The sequence below is a fragment of the Manis pentadactyla genome, chromosome 13 (genome assembly GCF_030020395.1).
Source record: "Manis pentadactyla isolate mManPen7 chromosome 13, mManPen7.hap1, whole genome shotgun sequence".
Classification (NCBI taxonomy): domain Eukaryota; kingdom Metazoa; phylum Chordata; class Mammalia; order Pholidota; family Manidae; genus Manis; species Manis pentadactyla.
In genome coordinates, this window is record NC_080031.1 from 1,256,098 (window position 1) to 1,279,377 (window position 23,280).

Consider the following 23,280-nt stretch of genomic DNA (forward strand, 5'->3'; position numbering starts at 1 on the left):
GCACTCAGCCTTGCGGCCCTGCGGGAGGGGCACACAAAGCCCCCCCCCACACACAGGGATGCCCGCTGTGCCCTTGCTGGGCTCCTAGGACGTGTCCCCCAAGCCCCTGTCATCCTCAGGGATTCACCGGCTGTGAAGCACAGCCCTGTTCAGAGAAGTTGAAGGGCAAAGGAGCTGTCTGCTGGAAGCACACAGGGGCGCCTATGGTGTCTAGTCCCCCAGGAGGGACTCTAGCTGGTGTGTTACGGAAACGTGGCCCTCTGTGACCGGGAGTTCACCTCTCATGCACATGAACTCCAGCGGCTGGTGGGGCGGGCCATGCCCACCGTGCACACCCAGGGCCCCGGGATGACCGAGCTCTCTCTGACATCCTCACCACGGCCACCCTCCAGCCAGAAGACGGAGGAAGAGCAGAGGACCGAGCAGGATGTTTGGCGTCAGTCTTGGAAGTGGCATATATCACTTCCACCCAGTGTCCCCTGGCCAGAACCCAGCCACAGATCCATCTTCTTTCCAGGGAGACCGGGAGGGACAGGCCAGCTGTGTGCCAGGAGGAGAGGGTAGTGGGTGTGGGGGCTGGTAGTAACCACCCACCTGGAACCAGGTCACCTGCTGCCAGTGTTCTCACAGGGCTGCACGTCCTGTGTGCTGGGCACTGTTTGGATGGGAGGGACTCGTGATGCCTTGTGAGGGAAGTTCATCCTCTCCACCCTCCTGTGTCTGGTAGTCCTGCTGTGGGGACACAGCTTCAGGTTCTGGAACTGCACCCGGGGAGGCCCATTATTGCCCCCTTGCCCCTGGCCAGGGTAAAAGGCCAGCCAAGTTTCAGCATGTTCTGTGCAGGGCTCACTTCCTAGAGCTGAGAATAGGCATTGGAATGATGTGAGACAGGTGGGGACACAGTGTTTCCAGGAGATGCTGACCTAAATTTCTAGCCAGACCATGAGAATTTGCCTTTCTTTAACAAGAAAGAGATGAAAAAAAGACAGGCTTCCCCAAATCACGTGTTCAGTCCTGTCTCAGCCCTGGGTAATGGGTGTTCGTTAGGCCCCGAGGGGGATGGGCACCCCCTGCTCTCCTTTCCTGGCTTCCACAGAGTATTTTCTTCCCAGTGTAGCAGAGGACACACCTCCCCGCTCCTAAGCTCAGCCACCCAGCTGGAGGGTGCGGACGAGTTTGGCAGCAGGAGTGTAAGAGCCTGTGTATGTGTGTGTGTGCGCTCAGCTACTGCTGGGGCGTGAACACCTCTGTCTGTGTCCGCTGCCCAGTGCTGCAGGGATCAGAGAGGTGGTCAGCCTTCCCCACCCCATAGAGGGCTGCCCTGTGCCTATGGGACTGGAGGCCAGCGGCCACCCTTGCACAGCTGAGGCCCCTTACACGGGGGCCATATGTCCTGAACGCCTCGCAGGCACTCCTCAGACGTGTTGAGGCGTGTAGAAGGGATGGTGCCTGTGCATTAGAGACAGGGTAGGGGTGGGACTGCTTCCTTGGCTTCTGGAGGCGTTGCAGGGAGCCCCCTGTGCCCACTGCTTTGAGGAGGGAAGAGGAATTCCGTCTCGCGCTTTTAGTAACAGAATCAGCAGCAGCTAAGAGGAGACAGCTCCGAAGTACTGTGAATAAGCTGGTGGGTCTGCTCTCTTCTTGGTGCAGAACCGAGTCTCTAGTGACAGCAGGAAAGGGGCTGGTAGGTGCGGCACCATGTCAGATGCCCTCTGTGCCACGTATGGGCTGTGTTCTTCATGCCACAGGACCAGCGTCTTGTCCTCCCGCAGAAGCATCTTTGCCTTCTTTCCAAGGACGTAAACTGATGGTTTTCTTCTTCCTTTTCTTTATCGTTTTGCCCTCCAACCTGCTGATCTGCTGCTGCGTCCCGTTGCGATGGAATCTGTTCCTCTGCTTCTCGTGGAAACACACAGGTAAGGGACTGCCGACGACATTGACGTGCTGCAGCAGCACCAGCCTTAAAGGCCAGGAGCTACGCTCTGGCCACCAGGGTTTTTACTTTAGGAGAAATGGGGATTGACTGTGAGGCCCTTGGTTCTAGGATCAACACTGGGCTGCTGATCCCCCGTCTCCTGTGGCCTGGTGAGAACAGGGGGCTTTGTGAGTTTTTGTCAGCAGCCCCCAAACGTGGGAGCAGTTCACAGATGTTTCAAAGTCAACCTTTATAAAGACTGACATATTAAGTGAAAGGGAGGTGAGAGGAGTGCTAATATTGCTTTATCTTCATAACTTTTATTCTAGACTAACCCATCCAGCAGTGAGTTCCAGTTTGGGGTTTTATTAAACCTGTGGGATGGGAGGGGAGAGACCATTCAGATTCTCTACCCAACGGGAACCCCATACTTACGTAGTTTATTGTGGCAAAACACACCTGCCCTCATGCTTCCCATCTGTGTCCTTCCTCCGTGCACGGCTCAGAGATGTGCGCGTATTCGCCTTGCGGGCAGTGTCTCCAGAGCACTTCAATGTGAAATGGAAGCTTCTGTGCCCACTGGGCAGCAGTTTCCCTACCCCCTCTCCCCTGCCCTGGCGACTGCCAACCTGCTGTCTGGGGCCGTGAGGTTGACTCTTCCGGGTGCCTCACCTAAGTGGGATCCCGCAGTGCTCGTCCTTTACTGCCTGGCTCATTCCACTTGGCATCATGTCCCCAAGGCTCATCCGGACCTGCTGCAGCATGTGACAGGGTTTCCCCCATTTATAGGGCTGGATGGTATTCCATGGTGTGTGTATATGTGTCTGTATGTATATGTATGTGGTGTGTGTATGTGTATGTGTGTATATGTGTCTCTATGTGTATATGTATACATGTATGAGTGTGTATGTATGTGTGTATATGTGTATGTATATGGTGTGTGTATGTGTGTATATGTGTCTCTGTGTATATGTATACATGTATGAGTGTGTGTGTGTGTGTATGTGTATGTATATGTATATGGTGTGTGTATGTGTATATATGTGTCTCTGTGTATGTGTATATGTATACATGTATGAGTGTGTATATATGTATGTGTGTATATGTGTCTGTGTGTATATCTGTATGTGTGTATGTATATGTGTCTGTATGTATATGTATATGGTGTGTGTATCTATATATGTATGTGTTTGTGTGTATGTGTATGCATGTGTACATGTGTACATGTATGAGTGTGTATATATGTGTGTAGCATCTCTTTTTACCTGGTCATCAATTGGTGGACCTCTGCCTTCTGCTCACCTCTTTGCCGCTGTGACCAGCACTGGTGTGAACAGCACCCTATCTTCTGATTGGGTGAATTTGGCTAGTGGGCATATCCATTCCCAAAGGAATTCTCACTGTCTCTAGAATCAGGAAGTTCTCAGCCCAGCCCAGCCTCTGGCATCAGTGGCTCCAGGGCTGCATGTCCGAGGCTCTGCGAGTGGCCGTTCCCTGGCCTGCCCTGTGAGCCGCTGCCTCCCTCCCTCCCGACTCCTGTCGCCTGTAGGCGGTGGACAGGAGGCTGTGGCTGGCCTTGCGGCTCCACGCCCCGTGCTGTCACACCGGGGTCGCTGGCCTCAGTGACATACAGCTGCGAGTGTTTTCCAAGCTATCTGTATCATCTCATGTAGGTGATGTGGCTGAGGATCATGAAGTCAGGTTTGTTGCCTCATAATGTAGAAAAAGCTTGTTCTGTTGTGGTCATCGATGCAAAGAGTGAGAGCACGTGTGGTCTTAAGGGGCAGGTTTCTGTCCTTTCCTACCAGCCCCCTGCTGGGCACACGGGTCAGGTTCTGTAGACGTCAGCGGAGCTCTGTTTGCTACGGGCCTGTGGGCGTGAGACCTTGCCTGTTGTGGGCCTGAGTTTCTGATGACACAAAAAGACAGTTTTGCTGAAGTCCCCTTGAGTGCGCATCGGAGTGTGAGAACAGTGAGAAGCGTGGAACTGAGGACGCGGGCTGGCAGGGAGGCAGCGTAGCTGCTGCCTCAGACCACGTGGACCAGCACCTGCAGGCAGAGAAGTGCTCGCCTCTGGTGGGCCTGGTGAGAAAAAATAACCATTTTCTGAGGTTTCCCAAAGGGTTATTATGTCTGTAAGACAATATCAAGAATATGCTTCCAGTGATATTTTACTGTGATTTTCATGACTTGTGACAGCCAGTTCATTGTTTGAGGAGATCAGTGGATGGGCATAATTAAAGGGCAATAGCAGCAGTTTTGTGTTTTTCTTTTTAGCAGTCAGCACCTTCCCCTTTATTCAAAAAATAATACTAAATCACTGATTAAGCAGAGTTTAAGTGTATACATCAAAGGATCAATAAATATTGAATACTCAGTAAAAAATAATTTCTGAAACCTTAAACTTGTAGGGATCAAATGATAACCCTAAATAAAATATCAAAATCTAATACAACTGATTAAATATTTTAAAGTAACTCAGTTGAAATCGCACGGAAGTCTGTATCTTTATGTTAGAAAATGCAAGATGTTTTTTTTTTTTTTGAGAGGGTATCTCTCATATTTATTGATCAAATGGTTGTTAACAACAATAAAATTCTGTATAGGGAACTCAATGCACAATCATTAATCAACCCCAAGCCTAATTCTCAACAGTCTCCAATCTTCTGAAGCATAACGAACAAGTTCTTACGTGGTGAACAAATTCTTACATAGTGAACAAGTTCTTACATGGTGAACAGTGCAAGGGCAGTCATCACAGAAACTTTCGGTTTTGATCATGCATTATGAACTATAAACAATCAGGTCAAATATGCATATTCGTTTGATTTTTATACTTGATTTATATGTGAATCCCACATTTCTCCCTTATTATTATTATTATTATTATTTTTAATAAAATGCTGAAGTGGTAGGTAGATGCAAGATAAAGGTAGAAAACATAGTTTAGTGCTGTAAGAGGGCAAATGTAGATGATCAGGTGCGTGCCTATAAACTAAGCATTAATCCAAGCTAGACAAGGGCAACAAAACATCCACGGATGCAGAAGATTTCTCTCTAAACAGGGGGGGTGAGGTTCTAAGCCTCACCTCTGTTGATCCCCAATTTCTCACCTGATGGCCCCCCTGCGACTGTGCCTGTCTTAGATTGTTCCTTATAGCAGCAGTTTTGAGAGTGCATCCTGGACCTGGTTCTTGAGGCAAAAACAGCCTTGGGTGGCATGGTCTGCAGGTATGAGAAGACTGAACCCACAAGAGGCTCCAGGGGAAGATGAAGAGCCTCCTTTAGAATGCCGGGCACCCAGCCAGGCAACACTTGCCCTGAGCAGGTGCATATCCCACCCCTTAGACCTCCTGATCCAGGACTTCTATGTCTTGAGAGCAGTTGGGGAACTATTTTCCTTACAAGATGTTTGGTGTGTCTACCTCTGTGCTCTGGGGGGGAAATCAGGGATGTGGTGGGCTCTGCACAGTGCCCAGGAGTAAGCCAGCCGAGCCGCAGAGGCACAGGTCGGTTTAATGATTGGCACGTGTTGAGGGGGTTCCCAGGCCAACTATTTCTCCGTAATTAGTAATGAGGAGATTTGAAAGCAGATTTTCTTGCGTGTTATGTGGGTCTGGGAATTACCTCTTATTTTTCTTTTTGTCCAGAAAATAGTATAATCAACAGATTACAATGAATCTCCCATGTGTTTTCATTGCTGTCACGTCAGTTTAGAGGTGAGCAAGGTTTGACCTGGGCATTTTATTCAGGGTTTTTATTGTGCAGTTTAAGTTGATATTAAAAAAAAACATACAGAGGAGTACTGGTAATAGGAATGGGACTGAGGAGAAGGGAGATGCTTTTAGATGTCAGATCATTTTACTCATCAAATCACTGCAAAATATGCAGGCGAAGTGCTCAGCATAGGAATTATGAATGACCTATGGGAGGGGAAAGGGAACAGGTGTGTGGGGTGGGGGTGTGTCTGTTGGAGAAGATGCCCAGGGGGCACTAAGGGACAGGAAGCAGAAGGGACAACGGGAAGGAGCCAGGCGAGCCGAGAAGGGGCTTCAGGCCCAGAGCAGAGATGAGAGCTGTCCAGGCGACACTGATATCTGCATGCAGGGCTGAGGCCAGGTGCACACGGGAGCCACCTGCCAGCTGTTGGAAGCCATACCAGTATCTGAGCTCCACCCCAAAGCAGTGAAGTCTGAATTTCTACAGGTGGGGCCCAGGCCAGACTTTATGTTTTGTAAAACCTTTGTGAGTGATCCTCATGGCCAAGTAGCACTGAGAACTGCTGAGGAGGGAAGGGAAATGCTCATGTATTATCAGGAAGCAGGTGCCTGGTACCTGTCGGGGTTGCGGTCGTGGGATAGCAAGGCCAGATTGCAGAAGGCTTAAAAAGAAGGGAATTAAGACCGTGTTGCCTACAAGTGGGGAACATACAATCAAGGAATTTGGCAAGAAACAAAAGGTGAGAGATTGAAGAGGGAGAAATAATAGGGTCAAAGGCAGAGTTTGGTTTTGGTTTTGTTTCAAATGATGATAAAGTGTCAGCAATGCTGCTCAGTGGAGAGGTTTCATACATGTAGGAAGAGATAGCATTACCCGTGGGCTGGGCTGAACTGGAATTCACTGGAAGAAGCCAAGGAGGACCCTTCTGTAGGGAAGAGCCGGAGGCGAGAGGCATGGCAGGCGAGCGTGCCCATGCCAGGGGGCTTGCCTTCAGTGCAGTCCGGGTGGTGAGGAGGCAGGGAGCGCGAGCGGACAGGAGGCAGGCTGGAATAATTGCTGTGGGGTGTGGGGGCTGGAGGCCACAGGCCATGCATGGAGCGGTGACTGGGCAGCCTTGGTGCTTCTCAAGCTGGCCGCATTTGAACTGTAACAAACCAGGTTTGCAGGGATTTGTCTTCTGTCTGTCTCAGCCATCTGTGACCAGGACCAAGAATGGGCAGAATGAATGGTGGCGATGGCCCCGGGCTGGGGACTGACTCTGGGGGCTGGGAAGTTGTCAGGGTAGGGGGAGGCTGGGCTACTAGAGAGGAACGTTTCCAAATCATTAATCCTGGGTCCTGGAAAGGGAAAGGGAGGCCAGGCAGACAGAAGAGAGACAGCAGGCCCCATGGAGCTGGATATCCGAAGGGCTCTGGGGGGCGGTCAGACTGGGGACACGGACTCCAGCTTCAAGGGACACAGAGGCAGGGCGCCAGTGGGCTGAGGCTGGCCAAGCGGGCGGCAGCTCCCTGCCTTCCCCGGGGTGGCGCGAGAAAGTGGGGGGGGGGGGTTTGGACAGGGCCACGTACGGTTAAGTCCAGGAGGCGAAGGCAAGGTTGAAAAACGGACTTGAGATAAAGGGCAGCTTAGTTGTGTTAGAGCAGAGCCGAGCAGAAAGACACTGTTGGTGCAAGAAGACCTTTCCTTTGGGAGGAAAAGGGTGTGCACGTCAGCGGGCATCAGCAGTGGGAATGGCGTCTTTCCCCTCAAGACCAGCAAATCAAAGAACATCAGCAAAATGTAGAAATCGCTTAAACAACATGTATATTTTATGTTCACTGTGCTGTCTAAAAACCTAGCTGTTTGCTGACCATTAGAGAAGACAGTTATAGACCTGGTAGGAAGTTGTTTAAAATGGAAACTCTGAAAATACATTTGTTGAAAGATGTTTCATGGCTTGAAATCTCCATTATGTTTTTGGCCTTTGCAGAAAGAAGGAAGTAACATAATGTACAAACGTTGCTAATTACTCATTAGTCTGACATTTTGATGACATTAGGCAACAAACATTAACTTGAGACTCAACACTGTGATTGTTTCTAAGATGTGTGGCATCTCCAAAAATATGGAACCTGCATTTCAAAATTACTTTCTTCAAGGACTGATGGTGGCAAAACTCATTATTAGAGCCTTCTGTACCTTAAAAGCTTTAAATGAAACACTGCAATTTTCAGAATTCATTACTGTGTGCAACTAATTAGAATTTTAGAGGAAATCACAGTAGGGAATTAGATATTTTAAAGAGCACTTCCTTGAGCTGAAATGTTCTTAAGAATAAAGGTTGTTTTCCAGCAAATGGGGCATTTGAACTGTATGTACACATATAGACACACCCTCTGAAGAGCAGCACGTTTGACCAGCCACTTTGGAAATCGTCTTGTTTTCCATTCAGACAAAAGAAAAAGCAACAAAGGCAACCAGGAGGGACGAGACAGGAAGGCAGAGGGGGTGTCCTTTGGGTCCACAGGAGCCAGAGAGAAAACACAGGCATATCTAATTAGTTTCCAAAGCCAGCTTTTACCCTAGGAAAAAAATTCTCATCTATGAAGACAGCGGAGAGCTGTGTGAGTCCCAGGTGTGCGTGTGATCACAGCGGAGAGCAGGGAAAAGCCACTGCCGTTCGGCTCAGCTGCCTCTGTGTTTACAGAAAGAATATAAAATCGACCATGGGTAACTCCCTCCCTTTCCCCAAACTGATTAATTTCTCGACGTGCTGGCAGATTTTTACATGGACGGGATGGAGTTCGAGAGATGAGTGTGTAAATCAACAGCAGGTGGGAAGTGGAGTTTGTCTGGCCCAGCTACTGTTCCGTGCAGTCCCTGTTCTTTCTCGTTATCGCAGTCCGGCGTCTGTCACTGAGCGGGACTGCAGGCTTTCTGTCACCCCGGGGGCCTGGAGAGCCACGGCGTCGCCTCTGTCTCCTGACAGCTCAACTCCCTGGGGTAGGGAACAGCGGGAGTGACCGCCCGTCACTCTTGGCAGGAAGGGACGGAGGGTCTGCCCTGCACTGAGACGCCCCCTCCGCCCCCCCTTGAGTTTGGGCACTGCGTTACCTGGGCTGACAACACCTCCTTCCTTGACAGTAAAACCCAGATCAGAATGTGCTTCTCTTTGCATTTCAGTCTTGGCGATGGTACACAGCAGTAAAAAGTGACCTGCTTTCTTGCCCTTTAGCGTATGTCTTGAAGGAACAGTGTATTTTCCACACACTCCAGAAATCTCCATGGAATTTGATCACCCAGCAGGCCCACACTGAAGCATTCCTAACGTCACAGAGCTGTAGAATGGGGCGTGGCATCCGCAGGTGCCTTCTCGGCCCGCCCATCTCTGTCCCGGGCTTGAGGTTTACTGTAGTACTCAAAGGGCAGGTGCCTCTTTCCGACAGCATTTCCCCACATGGGGTGCTGTCCCAGCAGTGATGAGCCGACCTTTCTTGGGTAATAGGAAGGGGTGCTGTTTCCGTAAGGCTTTCTCTGAAGACCAGCCAGACTTTCATCTCTCGTAGGGGCTTGCTTTGGACAGATCTTAACTTTAAAATAAGACCACAAATTCTAGTGTCATTTTAAAATGTTCTACAGAAGATATTGACTGCTTATTGCTGGCAGACAGGAAATCAGATCTTTGATGTTTACTTTAAAAGACATGAGCAGAATTGTTTCAGCTTAGCAGCGGCCCAGGACCTTCTGTTCGGAGCTGCTTTAGGGTTCTGCCTCTGAGCTGTTGAGCTCATGCATGATTTTTATATTCGTGTTTTGGGCTGTGATTTCCTTTGCCATTTATTTCCACTTGCAGTTTTTTTTTAAGGTTTCTAATTTATAGTAAGCTGAAATGATCTAAGGAATTATTCTTTACTGTCCTGTCAAGTTGCAGGAAACATCAAATACTGACCCTATGCTGATATGAGTTTGATATGTGACCAGGTCTGCCATCTCTTCAGGCACATGCATTTTCATGGCTGTTAATTATTTTTTCTTCCTTAAACCTTGGCTGGAATATTTTGAGGCTTGTTATAACATTTTGGTTTTTCTATTTATTTGCAGTCTTTTGGAGGAGAGAGATAAGATAAAGTATTATTGTTTACAAATTCCTGGCAGAATTGACTTTAATCATCTCTCTGTATGTTTTCAGTAAAAAAAGAGGTTGTTAGAAAAGAAAACAAAGATTAAAAAGAAAATCCCAAATTTGAAAAAAAAATCAAAGTTAACCTGAATAGAGAATCACCCACAGAAATGTGGAGTGTTGAATTAAAAAATTATAGAGAGGCTCAGAGTTATGTTAATCTGTCGAGGAAAAGGTTGTGTGCAAATACAAAACTGTAGCATCTTAGAGCTGGAAATGCCTTGGAGGTGAAGACCATGCAGACCCCTTGTTAGTACCTGCAGTGACGAGACACTCCCTACCTAGTAACAGTCCCTTACTGGACGCAGATCAGACACCAGGCATTGTGTGGGGTGCTGGGGCACAGTACTGAAGGAGAAAATAAACAGTCCTGCTGCTGTGGGCTTACATGTCAGTGGACCACCTGCCATGACGGGAAGCTGAATGATTTCCGTTCTGTTCCTCGTGTGCCAAATCCTGTCTCCATGTCTTCACAGACTCAGAATTCAGAGTCAGGGTTACCTGAGAGGTTTTCTAGTCTCGCCTCCCGCCAGTCCCTGCAGCCTCTCTGTAGAGAGTACATTTCTGTTAAACCGACCAGTCTTCCACCTGCAGGCCCACAGAAGAGGGTGCCGTCTCGTCTCCCTGCTCCCAGGCGCCAGGCCTCCAGAGGGAGGCGGCCTGAGGTTCGGCTCACTCTCTGGTTACCGTGGCACAGCTGACCTGGCGTGAAGCTGGTGCTCATCTGCACACTGGAGGCCTTTTTAACATGAGTTGCCTTAGAGCCAAGTCTTCCACTTCTTGTACTTGTACGCTGGCTTTTCTGACCTGAAATGTAGGATTATTTCTTTGCGTTTATCTCATTTATATTTCATTATGGTTAAAATTGGCTGTATTCAAGCTTATTTTGAAATTTATGAGTCTTGATTGTTTTCTCTAAATGTTTTTGATTACTTCAACTATAGCTTCTGAGTATTCACCTTTGATACACGTGTATTTATTATTCCATAAATTATATGTATGTGCCATTAGCTAGTATCTCAAACCATAATATATACTTAAGGCAAGGTTCCAATTGGGAATCAAATGCACACTGCAGATCCCTTAGATGACTTAAACCTTTTTATTGACCTCTAGTCAGATCTCATGAGACCATTGCCTTTATCCCCTGTGGCTGGCGTCGAGCCCGCGGGAACAGGAGGACGGCCTGCCCCACCGTTTTCTTGTCTGCCTGCACCACCTTTTAGTATTATCTGCAGCCCACGATTCCTTTGTGGGAGTCTTGTTAAGATGGGTTTAGTTAGAACTGAGTGATGTCACCCATAAATTCGCTTACAGAGCTCCACGAAACGGCTGTGGTGACGCTGCGGGAGCAGCGAGCAGCAGGGGGGCCCTCACACTGTCTGTCCTCTGGGAGACCCTCAGGCTCCATCCACCTGCCCGCCCAGCCGTCCTCTCGGCCGCAGATGGTGTGGTCGGGTGACAGTGCCACACCAGTCGGCGCCTCTGAGACATCAGTGCGGTTCAGCGTTGTTTAGGCTAAAGATACAGAAATAGTTCTGTTGTCTCTCAAACACCCTGATGGGCCCTCGCAGAAAAACAAAGTATGACGTTTTTTGTTGTCATTTCGGTAGCTCACCTGCAGGTAGGTATTCACCCCAGTCTTACGGAAAGTAGAAGTGAAAAAGGATAAAGATGAATGCTTGGAACATGTAAATTTCTCTCTGGGTTGACATTGGTTCACTAATCAACTCTCTTAGGTTCAGTTTTTTAATTAAATGTGAGTAAGCCTAATGGTTTTGCATTGACGGACCACCCCTAATTTTTCTACGTTGGCTAGAAAAACGTGTCTTTCCATAGAAGACATGCAGGCGAGGGCTTTGCTGCTAGAAAGCCACGCGGTCTTCATGCCTGCCCCTTCTTGGGACCTTCTCCCCGACGGGCTCAGTGTCACGTTCCCTACAGATGTCACTGCATTTGGTTCTCATGGGAAGGCTGTGAGACAGGCATCTTACTCCTGTCCTGCAACTTAGGAAACTGAGAGCTGGAAGGGTTAGGTTGGGGGCAGCTTGGAGCAGGGAATGAGAGGGGGCTTTCAGACATGCATGTCAGTAGGAAAACAGATGTGGGTGTGTCCCCCACAGAGGTCTGGAGTGAGTAAGATGGCTTCAGAGTTTGCAGAAGCTTGGATTTTAATCACTGTGCTCCTGAGTATGTATAACTTTACCCCCTCCTGAAATTGGGACTTTGCCAGTCTGCAGTGTTCTAGCGCCATCCTCTTCCTTCACCACAGCGCCTACGTGTCCTGTCCACAGCTGCAGACATGCGCTCCTTGAATAACCCAGGTAGAAGTTGCTGGGGCAACTTATTTAAACAATTTTCAAACCAAAAAAATAGAAAAAAGTAGCATGATGGATATCTATATGCCAACCATGTAAATCCAAATTAATGTTGAGCTATTACTCGCTCCATCTGCCTATCGTTTCTGAACTGTTTGTAAAGAGTTGCAGACATCACAAATACTTCATTTTCTCATCCTAAAAATAAGGATGTTATCCCTCAAATCAGGTCCTTCTCTGACATGACTACTGTGCCATTTTCATACATGAGAAAATTAACACTGATTCTCTGGTACCCTCTATACCCAGTGCAATTATCCTTCCAAAATGTATCTCATATTTTTTTATTAGGATTATAACTAGGATTCAGTTAATTTTCATACATTGCATTTGGCCTTTATGTGTCAAATAGTTTTAGAGTTTAGACTCTTTGTTGTGAAGGAGGTGAAAGAGAATATCTGGATGATTTTCAAAAAATAATTTAAGTCCCATTTTACATGAATGATGACTTTTCAGATTAAATAGACTATTGATCTAGGCAGTTCCGGTGGTTTTTCACTTGGTAGTAAATGGCACCGGATATGTTAAAGTTGTAAAGTATAGAAGCCTCCAAAGTGTGCACACGAGCCACGTCTTAACAGAGGCCATCCATCATCTGTAAATGTCCCGGGGACGCTTCGGACTTTGCGGTTGGATGTGTGAGGCCATCTCATAAGAAAACAGTGCATCAAAGGTTTGGACTCAGCACGGATAATGGATTATAATTGATTGAAATTAAATATGATTTAAGTGGCAGGAAAATGGGGCCAGCTGAGTAAATAATTGATTGATCACCCCCCAGTTAAACCTGGCATGTTAAATTGCAAGGCTGGAATAAGAAGCTTGGTAGAAGCCCATCTCCACATTTCAATCCTAATGAAAACTGTGTTAAAGAAGAGAGGAAAATCGGGCTACTCAGAGAAGGGGCATATCCCTTGCCGTGCCCCATTCGCAGCATGACATCACGTGGGCTGGGGTGCTGTGAGGTCATGGGAGGAGGTGAGGCCCAGGAAGCAGCTGTCGCAGAAAACAAAGTAGATCCATGGCTGCTTGGAAATCAGCAAACTCAGAAGGCAAGTGACAGCATCTTTTCTTTTTTGTTTTGTTCTAAATTGTAATGTGAGAAAAGTAGGCTCAATATGGCTTTGACGTGTCAGCTTAGCAGGGCCAAACTGGTCACCGCATCTTCCGGTGACTGCGGGCCACCCTTGGGCTCCCACGTGACCCTGGGTCAGTCTCCCTCTGCTGATCGCGAGTAAAGGGCCTGGACAGGGGGTCACCGAGGTGCCTTCCGGCCCTTCCAGTCTCGATTCCAGCAGCTGGAAACCTGCTAGGTAGCGCTGCCCGGCCGCTCTGGGGCATGAAGCTGGTCTTGGGCATAATGAACCTACGACATTACCGTAGGTGTTTCCCGAATCGTCAGAGGTTGCGCTTCGTTTATATTAAGACGTGTGATTTTGTCCTACTTCTTATACCTGTCTCCCCCTAATACTGTATTAGCCAGAATGTTCCATCACTCACAATGGTCCATTCTGGATCCACATAGAATACGATAAATTTTATTATAAATAGAAAAATATTTACATATTGTAAAAATGGTAGAACCACTAATACGTTACAGTTACGGCTTAAAAGCCCTTAATTCACAGTAATTCACAACCTAAGAGAAAAAGAACTGACCTCGCTCATTACCCAAGGAAACGCTGTGTTGAATTTTAATTATAAAGGTCGGTTCTGAAAGGAAAAGAGAGGATGCAAACTCCACAGTTCAAGCAGGTTTATTGCCAAACCTGAGAGGACCCCCTCTGTCCTGGCCAGCAGAACAAAGAAAAAGGGGGCTCTTACAGGCCAAGAGGCTTTTTATGGCCAGGTTTTTTTGGTGGGCTTTTTGAGGGGAGGGGTCGGGATACTTGGGCTTGTGGCCTGCCGACGACGTGTCCTCCGGAGAATGCTTGTAGCCTAGGGAAGATGACACCTACACCTCTCAGATGGCAGGCGGGCTTATTCAAAAAGGTGGTCCTCCAGTCTGGGCTCTGTCAGGTTCAGTATTTGTATCATCCAGGCTGGTAGAATGTCCTATATACCCTTTATCAAGCTTCCTAGAATTTTGAAGCTATGTTTTCTCCTCCATAAAATAGGAATAGCACCTATTTCAGAGAATAATGAAGGTGGGGGGAAATCAGGAGTGTGAACTCCCTGCTGCACAGCAGGTGTTGATAACTGTTAGTGATCATAGATGCTGCAGCACACCAACTCCTTGGCGATTTCCTTCTCGGTAGAGGATCCTCCAGCCAGTGCATGACGAAGAAATAAGACTTACTGCATCACGTCTGACATCTTAATGTGTCACCACATCGGTCAGCTTGATAGCACTTCTCTAACTTGTGGCCTAAGAAATGTAGATACCTCCTCTTAGTTTATTATAAAAAATATGGATGCTCTAATTCACAGTACCTAGTTATTCTCTCTAGAAGAGATTGGCACCCATTTATTAATTCTTTTGGCCTGACCCCAGGAGTACCAGTAATAATAGCTGCGTTATCCTCAAAGGAAAACATAGACTAACATAAACAATGAATCCGGAACAGGCCTTGGTTATAAATGTTATGCTTTATATTCGAACTTGGGCTGGATCACAGCATAGTCCCTAAATATAAAAACAACCATGGCAAAAGCCTGACAAACTTCAGGAATCGTGCCCAACACTAGGAAGACAGTATGACCACTTACAACTTTACAAGAGATTTTAAGTAATTTAGTGTTTGTTTCTATAATAGTTTGAAGAGAAGATGAATCAGAATGCTCAGTTTTTCATCTTGGAAAGTTGAAAGTCTCCTTACCTCTCTTAATGAGCTCACCCAACACCCGTAAGAGAGAATCGTGGGCATCCTTATTCTGTCTTGTCGGTTCCCTCCCTTCTTTTTGGAGACCTGTTTGTCCATTGTCTTCTTCTTTGCTTTACAGTTCAAAAAAGGTGAGCTTGTAATTTTCCCAAGTCCTTATAAAGAAATGTCTGTATTTTTGCTCCCTGTGTGTGTTGACTGAGGTCAGAATGGCATCACCTTTTGTGACAGGAGCATAGAGCCCCACCCCCTCCAGTCGCCGGCCTTGGCATCTCCACAGCCTGAGTTTGTGGTGCGTCAGGCACACCCAGAGACAGGCTGCAGGGCGTGTCAGGCACTCTAGGAGACAGGCCACAGGGTGCGTCAGGCACCCCTAGGAGACAGGCTGCAGGGTGCGTTGGGCACCCCTAGGAGACAGGCCCACCCGCAGACAGCTTGTCCTGGTTCAGCATCAGGATTCATTTGGGCACAAACGCTGCCTAAGACACTGGCTCTGGTGACACTCCCTGTTTGCTTGGAAAATGATGTGTTTGTTTTTAATCAAAATTGCTCATAATCTGCCTTAATGATGCCATAAATGCCTTAGTTTAGTCTGCCCCAGGTGAATGAAAATATTTGCTGTGAAAAATAGGTTATTAGTTTTTTTTTTGTTTTTTTTTTTAAATAATTATTTTTTATTGAAGGGTAGTTGACGCACAGTATTACATTACATTAGTTTCAAGTGTACAACACAGTGGTAGAACATTTATATACATAATTCTAGGTTCCAGCTATCACCCTACCAAGCTGTTACAATATCTTGACTATATTCCTTATGCTATACATTACATCCCGGTTACTTATTTATTTTACCATTGGAAGTCTGTCCTTTTTTTTTTTTTTTTTTTTTTTTTTCTGTGAGGGCATCTCTCATATTTATTGATCAAATGGTTGTTAACGACAATAAAATTCTGTATAGGGAGTCAATGCTCAATGCACAATCATTAATCCACCCCAAGCCTAATTTTCGTCAGTCTCCAATCTTCTGAGGCATAACAAACAAGTTCTTACATGGAGAACAAATTCTTACATAATGAATAAGTTACATAGTGAACAGTACAAGGGGAGTCATCACAGAAACTTTCGGTTTTGCTCATGCATTATGAACTCTAAACAGTCAGTTCAAATATGAATACTCATTTGGTTTTTATACTTGATTTATATGTGGATACCACATTTCTCTCTTTATTATTATTATTTTTAATAAAATGCTGAAGTGGTAGGTAGATACAAGATAAAGGTAGAAAACATAGTTTAGTGTTGTAAGAGAGCAAATGTAGATGATCAGGTGTGTGCCTGTAGACTATGTGTTAATCCAAGCTAGACCAGGGCAATAAAACATCCACGTATGCAGAAGATTTCTCTCAGAACAGGGGGGGTGAGGTTCGAAGCCTCACCTCTGTTGATCCCCAATTTCTCACCTGATGGCCCCCCTGCGACTGTGCCTGTCTTAGGTTGTTCCTCCCTTGAGGAATCTTACCCGTCTCTGGCTAACCAGTCATCTTCCGGGGCCATACAGGGAAATGTGAAGTTGGTAAGTGAGAGGGAAGCCTTATTGTTTGAAAAGGTTAGCTTTTTACTTCTTTGCATATTTATGCCCTGTGGCTTCTATGCCCAGCATTTGTCTTGAGGTATCATTACCACTTGGAAGAATTACGATACTCGGTAAATTTGATGTGAGGCACGAATTCTATTTAAGGGTTGTAATTAGGAAGGAAGAAGAAAAGCTCTAGAAGTAGCAGGCAGAAGAAAACATGGGAAGATTGATTATTTCTTTGACATAACTTCTTGTAGAGTAACTCCAGCATGTATAGGTTTTAAGCTACTACTTAAATTGCGCACACACATTAACATAATAGGAGTATAGTTACATAACCAAAGCATATCTGTAATTACCAGCCATCTCCAGTGAAACCAAGAAAACCAGTTAGGCACCTTAGGCATTTGTGAAAACTTATCTATGATATGGTGGATATTGTCCAACTGAACTTGAACAGTCTGAGAGAAATCAGATAAATTAAAACAACCCATTCCTGGGGACTGTTCACATGCCATATGTTCTTTTAACAGCAAATAGTCTGTAGTTGTAAGACTTTGGAGCGCTACAATTTGCACTTCTCCAAATTCTTGGTTGAGTTCCAACAGTATAGATCCAGTCAAATTTGTTGTTTTACTGTATGCACAGGCCAGCTTAGATATCTCCTTCCTCATTCCCATGGCAAGTCCAGGAACTGGTGGGATGAGTGCATCTACAGCTGTAGCAGTGCGTGGATCTTTGTTGGGGTTTTTTGATGATCATCTTCTGGCATGAGTCTTCCAGAGAGTGCAGATGTTGGAAGTTCTTTTTCATATCGTATCTTAGTTCATTTTCGGGGTAGCCCAATTAGGCTTTGATCCTCTGTATAAACACAAACAGACCCTTTGCCTACACTTTTATATGCCCTTTATACCCTTGTGTAGAACTCATTGGAGGTCACCACACAGGAACAGCCCTTTTTTTTTTTTTTTTTTGCTTTGTTTTTGGTATCACTAATCTACACTTACATGACGAATATTATGTTTACTAGGCTCTCCCCTATACTAGGTCTCCCCTATAAACCCCTTTACAGTCACTGTCCATCAGCATAGCAAAATGTTGTAGAATCCCTACTTGCCTTCTCTGTGTTGTACAGCCCTCCCTTTTCTCCTACCCCCCATGCATGTTAATCTTAATACCCCCCTACTTCTCCCCCCTTATCCCTACTACCCACCCATCCTCCCCAGTCCCTTTCCCTTTGGTACCTGTTAGTCCATTCTTGAGTTCTGTGATTCTGCTGCTGTTTTGTTCCTTCAGTTTTTCCTTTGTTCTTATATTCCACAGATAAGTGAAATCATTTGGTATTTCTCTTTCTCCGCTTGGCTTGTTTCACTGAGCATAATACCCTCCAGCTCCATCCATGTTGCTGCAAATGATTGGATTTGCCCTCTTCTTATGGCTGAGTAGTATTCCATTGTGTATATGTACCACATCTTCTTTATCCATTCATCTATCGATGGACATTTAGGTTGCTTCCAATTCTTGGCTATTGTAAATAGTGCTGCAATAAACATAGGGGTGCATCTGTCTTTCTCAAACTTGATTGCTGCGTTCTTAGGGTAAATTCCTAGGAGTGCAATTCCTGGGTCAAATGGTAAGTCTGTTTTGAGCATTTTGATGTACCTCCATACTGCTTTCCACAATGGTTGAACTAACTTACATTCCCACCAGCAGTGTAGGAGGGTTCCCCTTTCTCCACAGTCTCGCCAACATTTGTTGTTGTTTGTCTTTTGGATGGCAGCCATCCTTACTGGTGTGAGGTGATACCTCATTGTAGTTTTAATTTGCATTTCTCTGATAATTAGCGATGTGGAGCATCTTTTCATGTGTCTGTTGGCCATCTGTATTTCTTTTTTGGAGAACTGTTCAGTTCCTCTGCCCATTTTTTAATTGGGTTACTTGTTTTTTGTTTGTTGAGGCATGTGAGCTCCTTATATATTCTGGACATCAAGCCTTTATCGGATGTGTCATTTTCAAATATATTCTCCCATACTGTAGGGATCCTTCTTGTTTTATTGATGGTGTCATTTGCTGTACAGAAGCTTTTCAGCTTAATAAAGTCCCACTTATTCATTTTTGCTGTTGTTTTCCTTGCCCGGGGAGATATGTTCAAGAAGAGGTCACTCATGTTTATGTCTAAGAGGTTTTTGTCTATGTTTTCTTCCAAGAGTTTAATGGTTTCATGGCTTACATTCAGGTCTTTGATCCATTTTGAGTTTACTTTTGTATATGGGGTTAGACAATGGTCCAGTTTCATTCTCCTACATGTAGCTGTCCAGTTTTGCCAGCACCACCTGTTGAAGAGACTGTCATTTCGCCATTGTATGTCCATGGCTCCTTTATCAAATATTAATTGACCATATATGTCTGGGTTAATGTCTGGATTGTCTAGTCTGTTCCATTGGTCTGTGGCTCTGCTCTTGTGCCAGTACCAAATTGTCTTGATTACTATGGCTTTATAGTAGAGCTTGAAGTTGGGGAGTGAGATCCCCCCTACTTTATTCTTCTTTCTCAGGATTGCTTTGGCTATTCGGGGTCTTTGGTGTTTCCATATGAATTTTTGAATTATTTGTTCCAGTTTATTGAAGAATGTTGCTGGTAGTTTCATAGGGATTGCATCAAATCTGTATATCGCTTTGGGCAGGATGGCCATTTTGACGATATTAATTCTTCCTAGCCACGAGCATGGGATGAGTTTCCATCTGTTAGTGTCCCCTTTAATTTCTCTTAAGAGTGACTTGTAGTTTTCAGAGTATAAGTCTTTCACTTCTTTGGTTAGGTTTATTCCTAGGTATTTTATTTTTTTTGATGCAATTGTGAATGGAGTTGTTTTCCTGATTTCTCTTTCTGTTGGTTCATTGTTAGTATATAGGAAAGCCACAGATTTGTGTGTGTTGATTTTGTATCCTGCAACTTTGCTGTATTCCGATATCAGTTCTAGTAGTTTTGGGGTGGAGTCTTTAGGGTTTTTTATGTACAGTGTCATGTCATCTGCAAATAGTGATAGTTTAACTTCTTCTTTACCAATCTGGATTCCTTGTATGCTTTTGTTTTGACTGATTGCCATGGCTAGGACCTCCAGTACTATGTTAAATAACAGTGGAGAGAGTGGGCATCCCTGTCTAGTTCCCGATCTCAGCGGAAATGCTTTCAGCTTCTCGCTGTTCAATATAATGTTGGCTGTGGGTTTATCATAGATGGCCTTTATTATGTTGAGGTACTTGCCCTCTATTCCCATTTTGCTGAGAGTTTTTAAATGAATGGATGTTGAACTTTGTCAAATGCTTTTTCAGCATCTATGGAGATGATCATGTGGTTTTTGTCTTTCTTTTTGTTGATGTGGTGGATGATGTTGATGGACTTTCGAATGTTGTACCATCCTTGCATCCCTGGGATGAATCCCACTTGGTCATGGTGTATGATCCTTTTGATGTATTTTTGAATTCGGTTTGCTAATATTTTGTTGAGTATTTTTGCATCTACGTTCATCAGGGATATTGGTCTGTAGTTTTCTTTTATGGTGGGGTCTTTGCCTGGTTTTGGTATTAGGGTGCTGTTAGCTTCATAGAATGAATTTGGGAGTATCCCCTCCTCCTCTATTTTTTGGAAAACTTTAAGGAGAATGGGTATTATGTCTTCCCTGTATGTCTGATAAAATTCCAAGGTAAATCCATCTGGCCCGGGGGTTTTGTTCTTTGGTAGTTTTTTGATTACCGCTTCAATTTCGTTGCTGGTAATTGGTCTGTTTAGATTTTCTGTTTCTTCCTGGGTCAATCTTGGAAGGTTATATTTTTCTAGGAAGTTGTCCATTTCTCCTAGATTTCCCAGCTTGTTAGCATATAGGTTTTCATAGTATTCTTCAATAATTCTTTGCATTTCCGTGGGGTCCGTCGTGATTTTTCCTTTCTCGTTTCTGATACTGTTGATTTGTGTTGACTCTCTTTTCTTCTTAATAAGTCTGGCTAGAGGCTTATCTATTTTGTTTATTTTCTCGAAGAACCAGCTCTTGGTTTCATTGATTTTTGCTATTGTTTTATTCTTCTCAATTTTATTTATTTCTTCTCTGATCTTTATTATGTCCCTCCTTCTGCTGACCTTAGGCCTCATCTGTTCTTCTTTTTCCAATTTCGATAATTGTGACATTAGACCATTCATTTGGGCTTGTTCTTCCTTTTTTAAATATGCTTGGATTGCTATATACTTTCCTCTTAAGACTGCTTTTGCTGTGTCCCACAGAAGTTGGGGCTTAATGTTGTTGTTGTCATTTGTTTCCATATATTGCTGGATCTCCATTTTGATTTGGTCATTGATCCATTGATTATTTAGGAGCGTGTTGTTAAGCCTCCATGTGTTTGTGAGCCTCTTTGCTTTCTTTGTACAGTTTATTTCTAGTTTTATGCCTTTGTGGTCTGAAAAGTTGGTTGGTAGGATTTCAATCTTTTGGAATTTTCTGAGGCTCTTTTTGTGGCCTAGTATATGGTCTATTCTGGAGAATGTTCCATGTGCACTTGAGAAGAATGTATATCCCGCTGCTTTTGGATGTAGAGTTCTGTAGATGTCTATTAGGTCCATCTGTTCTAGTGTGTTGTTCAGTGCTTCCGTGTCCTTACTTATTTTCTGCCCAGTGGATCTATCCTTTGGGGTGAGTGGTGTGTTGAAGTCTCCTAGAATGAATGCATTGCAGTCTATATCCCCCTTTAGTTCTGTTAGTATTTGTTTCACATATGCTGGTGCTCCTGTGTTGGGTGCATATATATTTAGAATGGTTATATCCTCTTGTTGGACTGAGCCCTTTATCAGTATGTAGTGTCCTTCTTTATCTCTTGTTACTTTCTTTGTTTTGAAGTCTATTTTGTCTGATATTAGTACTGCAACCCCTGCTTTCTTCTCACTGTTGTTTGCTTGAAATATGTTTTTCCATCCCTTGACTTTTAGTCTGTACATGTCTTTGGGTTTGAGGTGAGTTTCTTGTAAGCAGCATATAGATGGGTCTTGCTTTTTTATCCATTCTGTTACTCTGTGTCTTTTGATTGGTGCATTCAACCCATTAACATTTAGGGTGACTATTGAAAGATATGTACTTATTGCCATTGCAGGCTTTAAATTCGTGGTTACCAAAGGTTCAAGGTTAGCCTCTTTAGTATCTTACTGCCTAACTTAGCTCACTTATTGAGCTGTTATATACACTGTCTGGAGATTCTTTTCTTCCCTCCCTTCTTGTTCCTCCTCCTCGATTCTTCATATGATGGGTGTTTTGTGCTGTGCTCTTTCTAGGAGTGCTCCCATCTAGAGCAGTCCCTGTAAGATGTTCTGTAGAGGTGGTTTGTGGAAAGGAAATTCCCTCAGCTTTTGTTTGTCTGGGAATTGTTTAATCCCACCGTCATATTTGAATGATAGTCGTGCTGGATACAGTATCCTTGGTTCAAGGCCCTTCTGTTTCATTGTATTAAATATATCATGCCATTCTCTTCTGGCCTGTAGGGTTTCTGTTGAGAAATCTGACGTTAGCCTGATGGGTTTCCCTTTATAGGTGACCTTTTTCTCTCTAGCTGCCTTCAACAATCTTTCCTTGTCCTTGATCTTTGCCATTTTAATTATTATGTGTCTTGGTGTTGCCCTTCTTGGATCCTTTCTGTTGGGGGTTCTGTGTATTTCCATGGTCTGTTTGATTACTTCCTCCCCCAGTGTGGGGAAGTTTTCAGCAATTATTTCTTCTAAGATACTTTCCATCTCTTTTCCTCTCTCTTCTTCTTCTGGGACCCCTATAATACGGATATTGTTCCTTTTGGATTGGTCACACAATTCTCTTAATATTGTTTCATTCCTGGAGATCCTTTTGTCTCTCTCTATGTCAGCTTCTATGCGTTCCTGTTCTCTGATTTCAATTCCATCAATGGCCTCTTGCATCCTATCCATTCTGCTTATAAACCCTTCCAGAGTTTGTTTCATTTCTGCGATCTCCTTTCTGGCATCTGTGATCTCCTTCCGGACTTCATCCCATTTCTCTTGCGTATTTCTCTGCATCTCTGTCAGCATGTTTATGATTCTTATTTTGAATTCTTTGTCAGGAAGACTGGTTAGGTCTGTCTCCTTCTCTGGTGTTGTCTCTGTGATCTTTGTCTGCCTGTAGCTTTGCCTTTTCATGGTGATAGGAATAGTCTGCAGAACTGGGACGAGTGACGGCTGGAAGGCCTTCCCTTCTTGTTGGTTTGTGGCCCTCCTCTCCTGGGAGAACAGCGGCCTCTAGTGGCTTGTGCTGGGCAGCTGCGCGCAGACAGGGTTTCTGCTTCCTGCCCGGTTGCTATGGAGTTAATCTCCGCTGTTGCTGTGGGCGTGGCCTGGCTCGGGCAGCTACTCCAAAATGGTGGAGTCGCGTTGGAGCAGGAGCTGCTGGGAGGCTATTTATCTCCGTAAGGGGCCTCCCTGCTCCCTGCAGCCCAGGGGTTAGGGTGCCCAGAGATCCCGGATTCCCTACCTCTGGATTAAGTGACCCGCCCTGCCCCTTTAAGACTTCCAAAAAGCACCCGCCAAAACAAAACAACGACCACCAAAAAAAAAAAGAAAAAAAAATTTTTTAATTAAAAAAAAAAAAAAAGTTTTTAATTTAAAAAAAAAAGGTGGTCGCTCGTTTTTCTTTATTCTCCGGTGCCAGCCTCAGGCCTCTGCTCACC

At 45.0% G+C, this 23,280-nt stretch overlaps 1 protein-coding gene across 26 annotated transcripts in view; it reads left to right on the top strand.

Annotated features, from left to right (window-relative positions):
* The window catches only part of NCAM1 (neural cell adhesion molecule 1), a 276,433-nt gene that overhangs the window by 144,978 nt on the left and 108,175 nt on the right, over positions 1-23,280 (top strand). Inside the window, exon 1 of one of the 26 annotated variants that reach the window (XM_057490803.1) lies at positions 1,965-2,085. The exons of the other annotated variants lie outside the window; for them this stretch is intronic. Coding sequence (XP_057346786.1) covers positions 2,013-2,085 — 73 coding nt within the window. The 5' untranslated portion in view covers positions 1,965-2,012. Of the gene's footprint in view, positions 1-1,964; positions 2,086-23,280 lie in introns of those variants that run through there. 26 annotated transcript variants of the gene reach the window in all.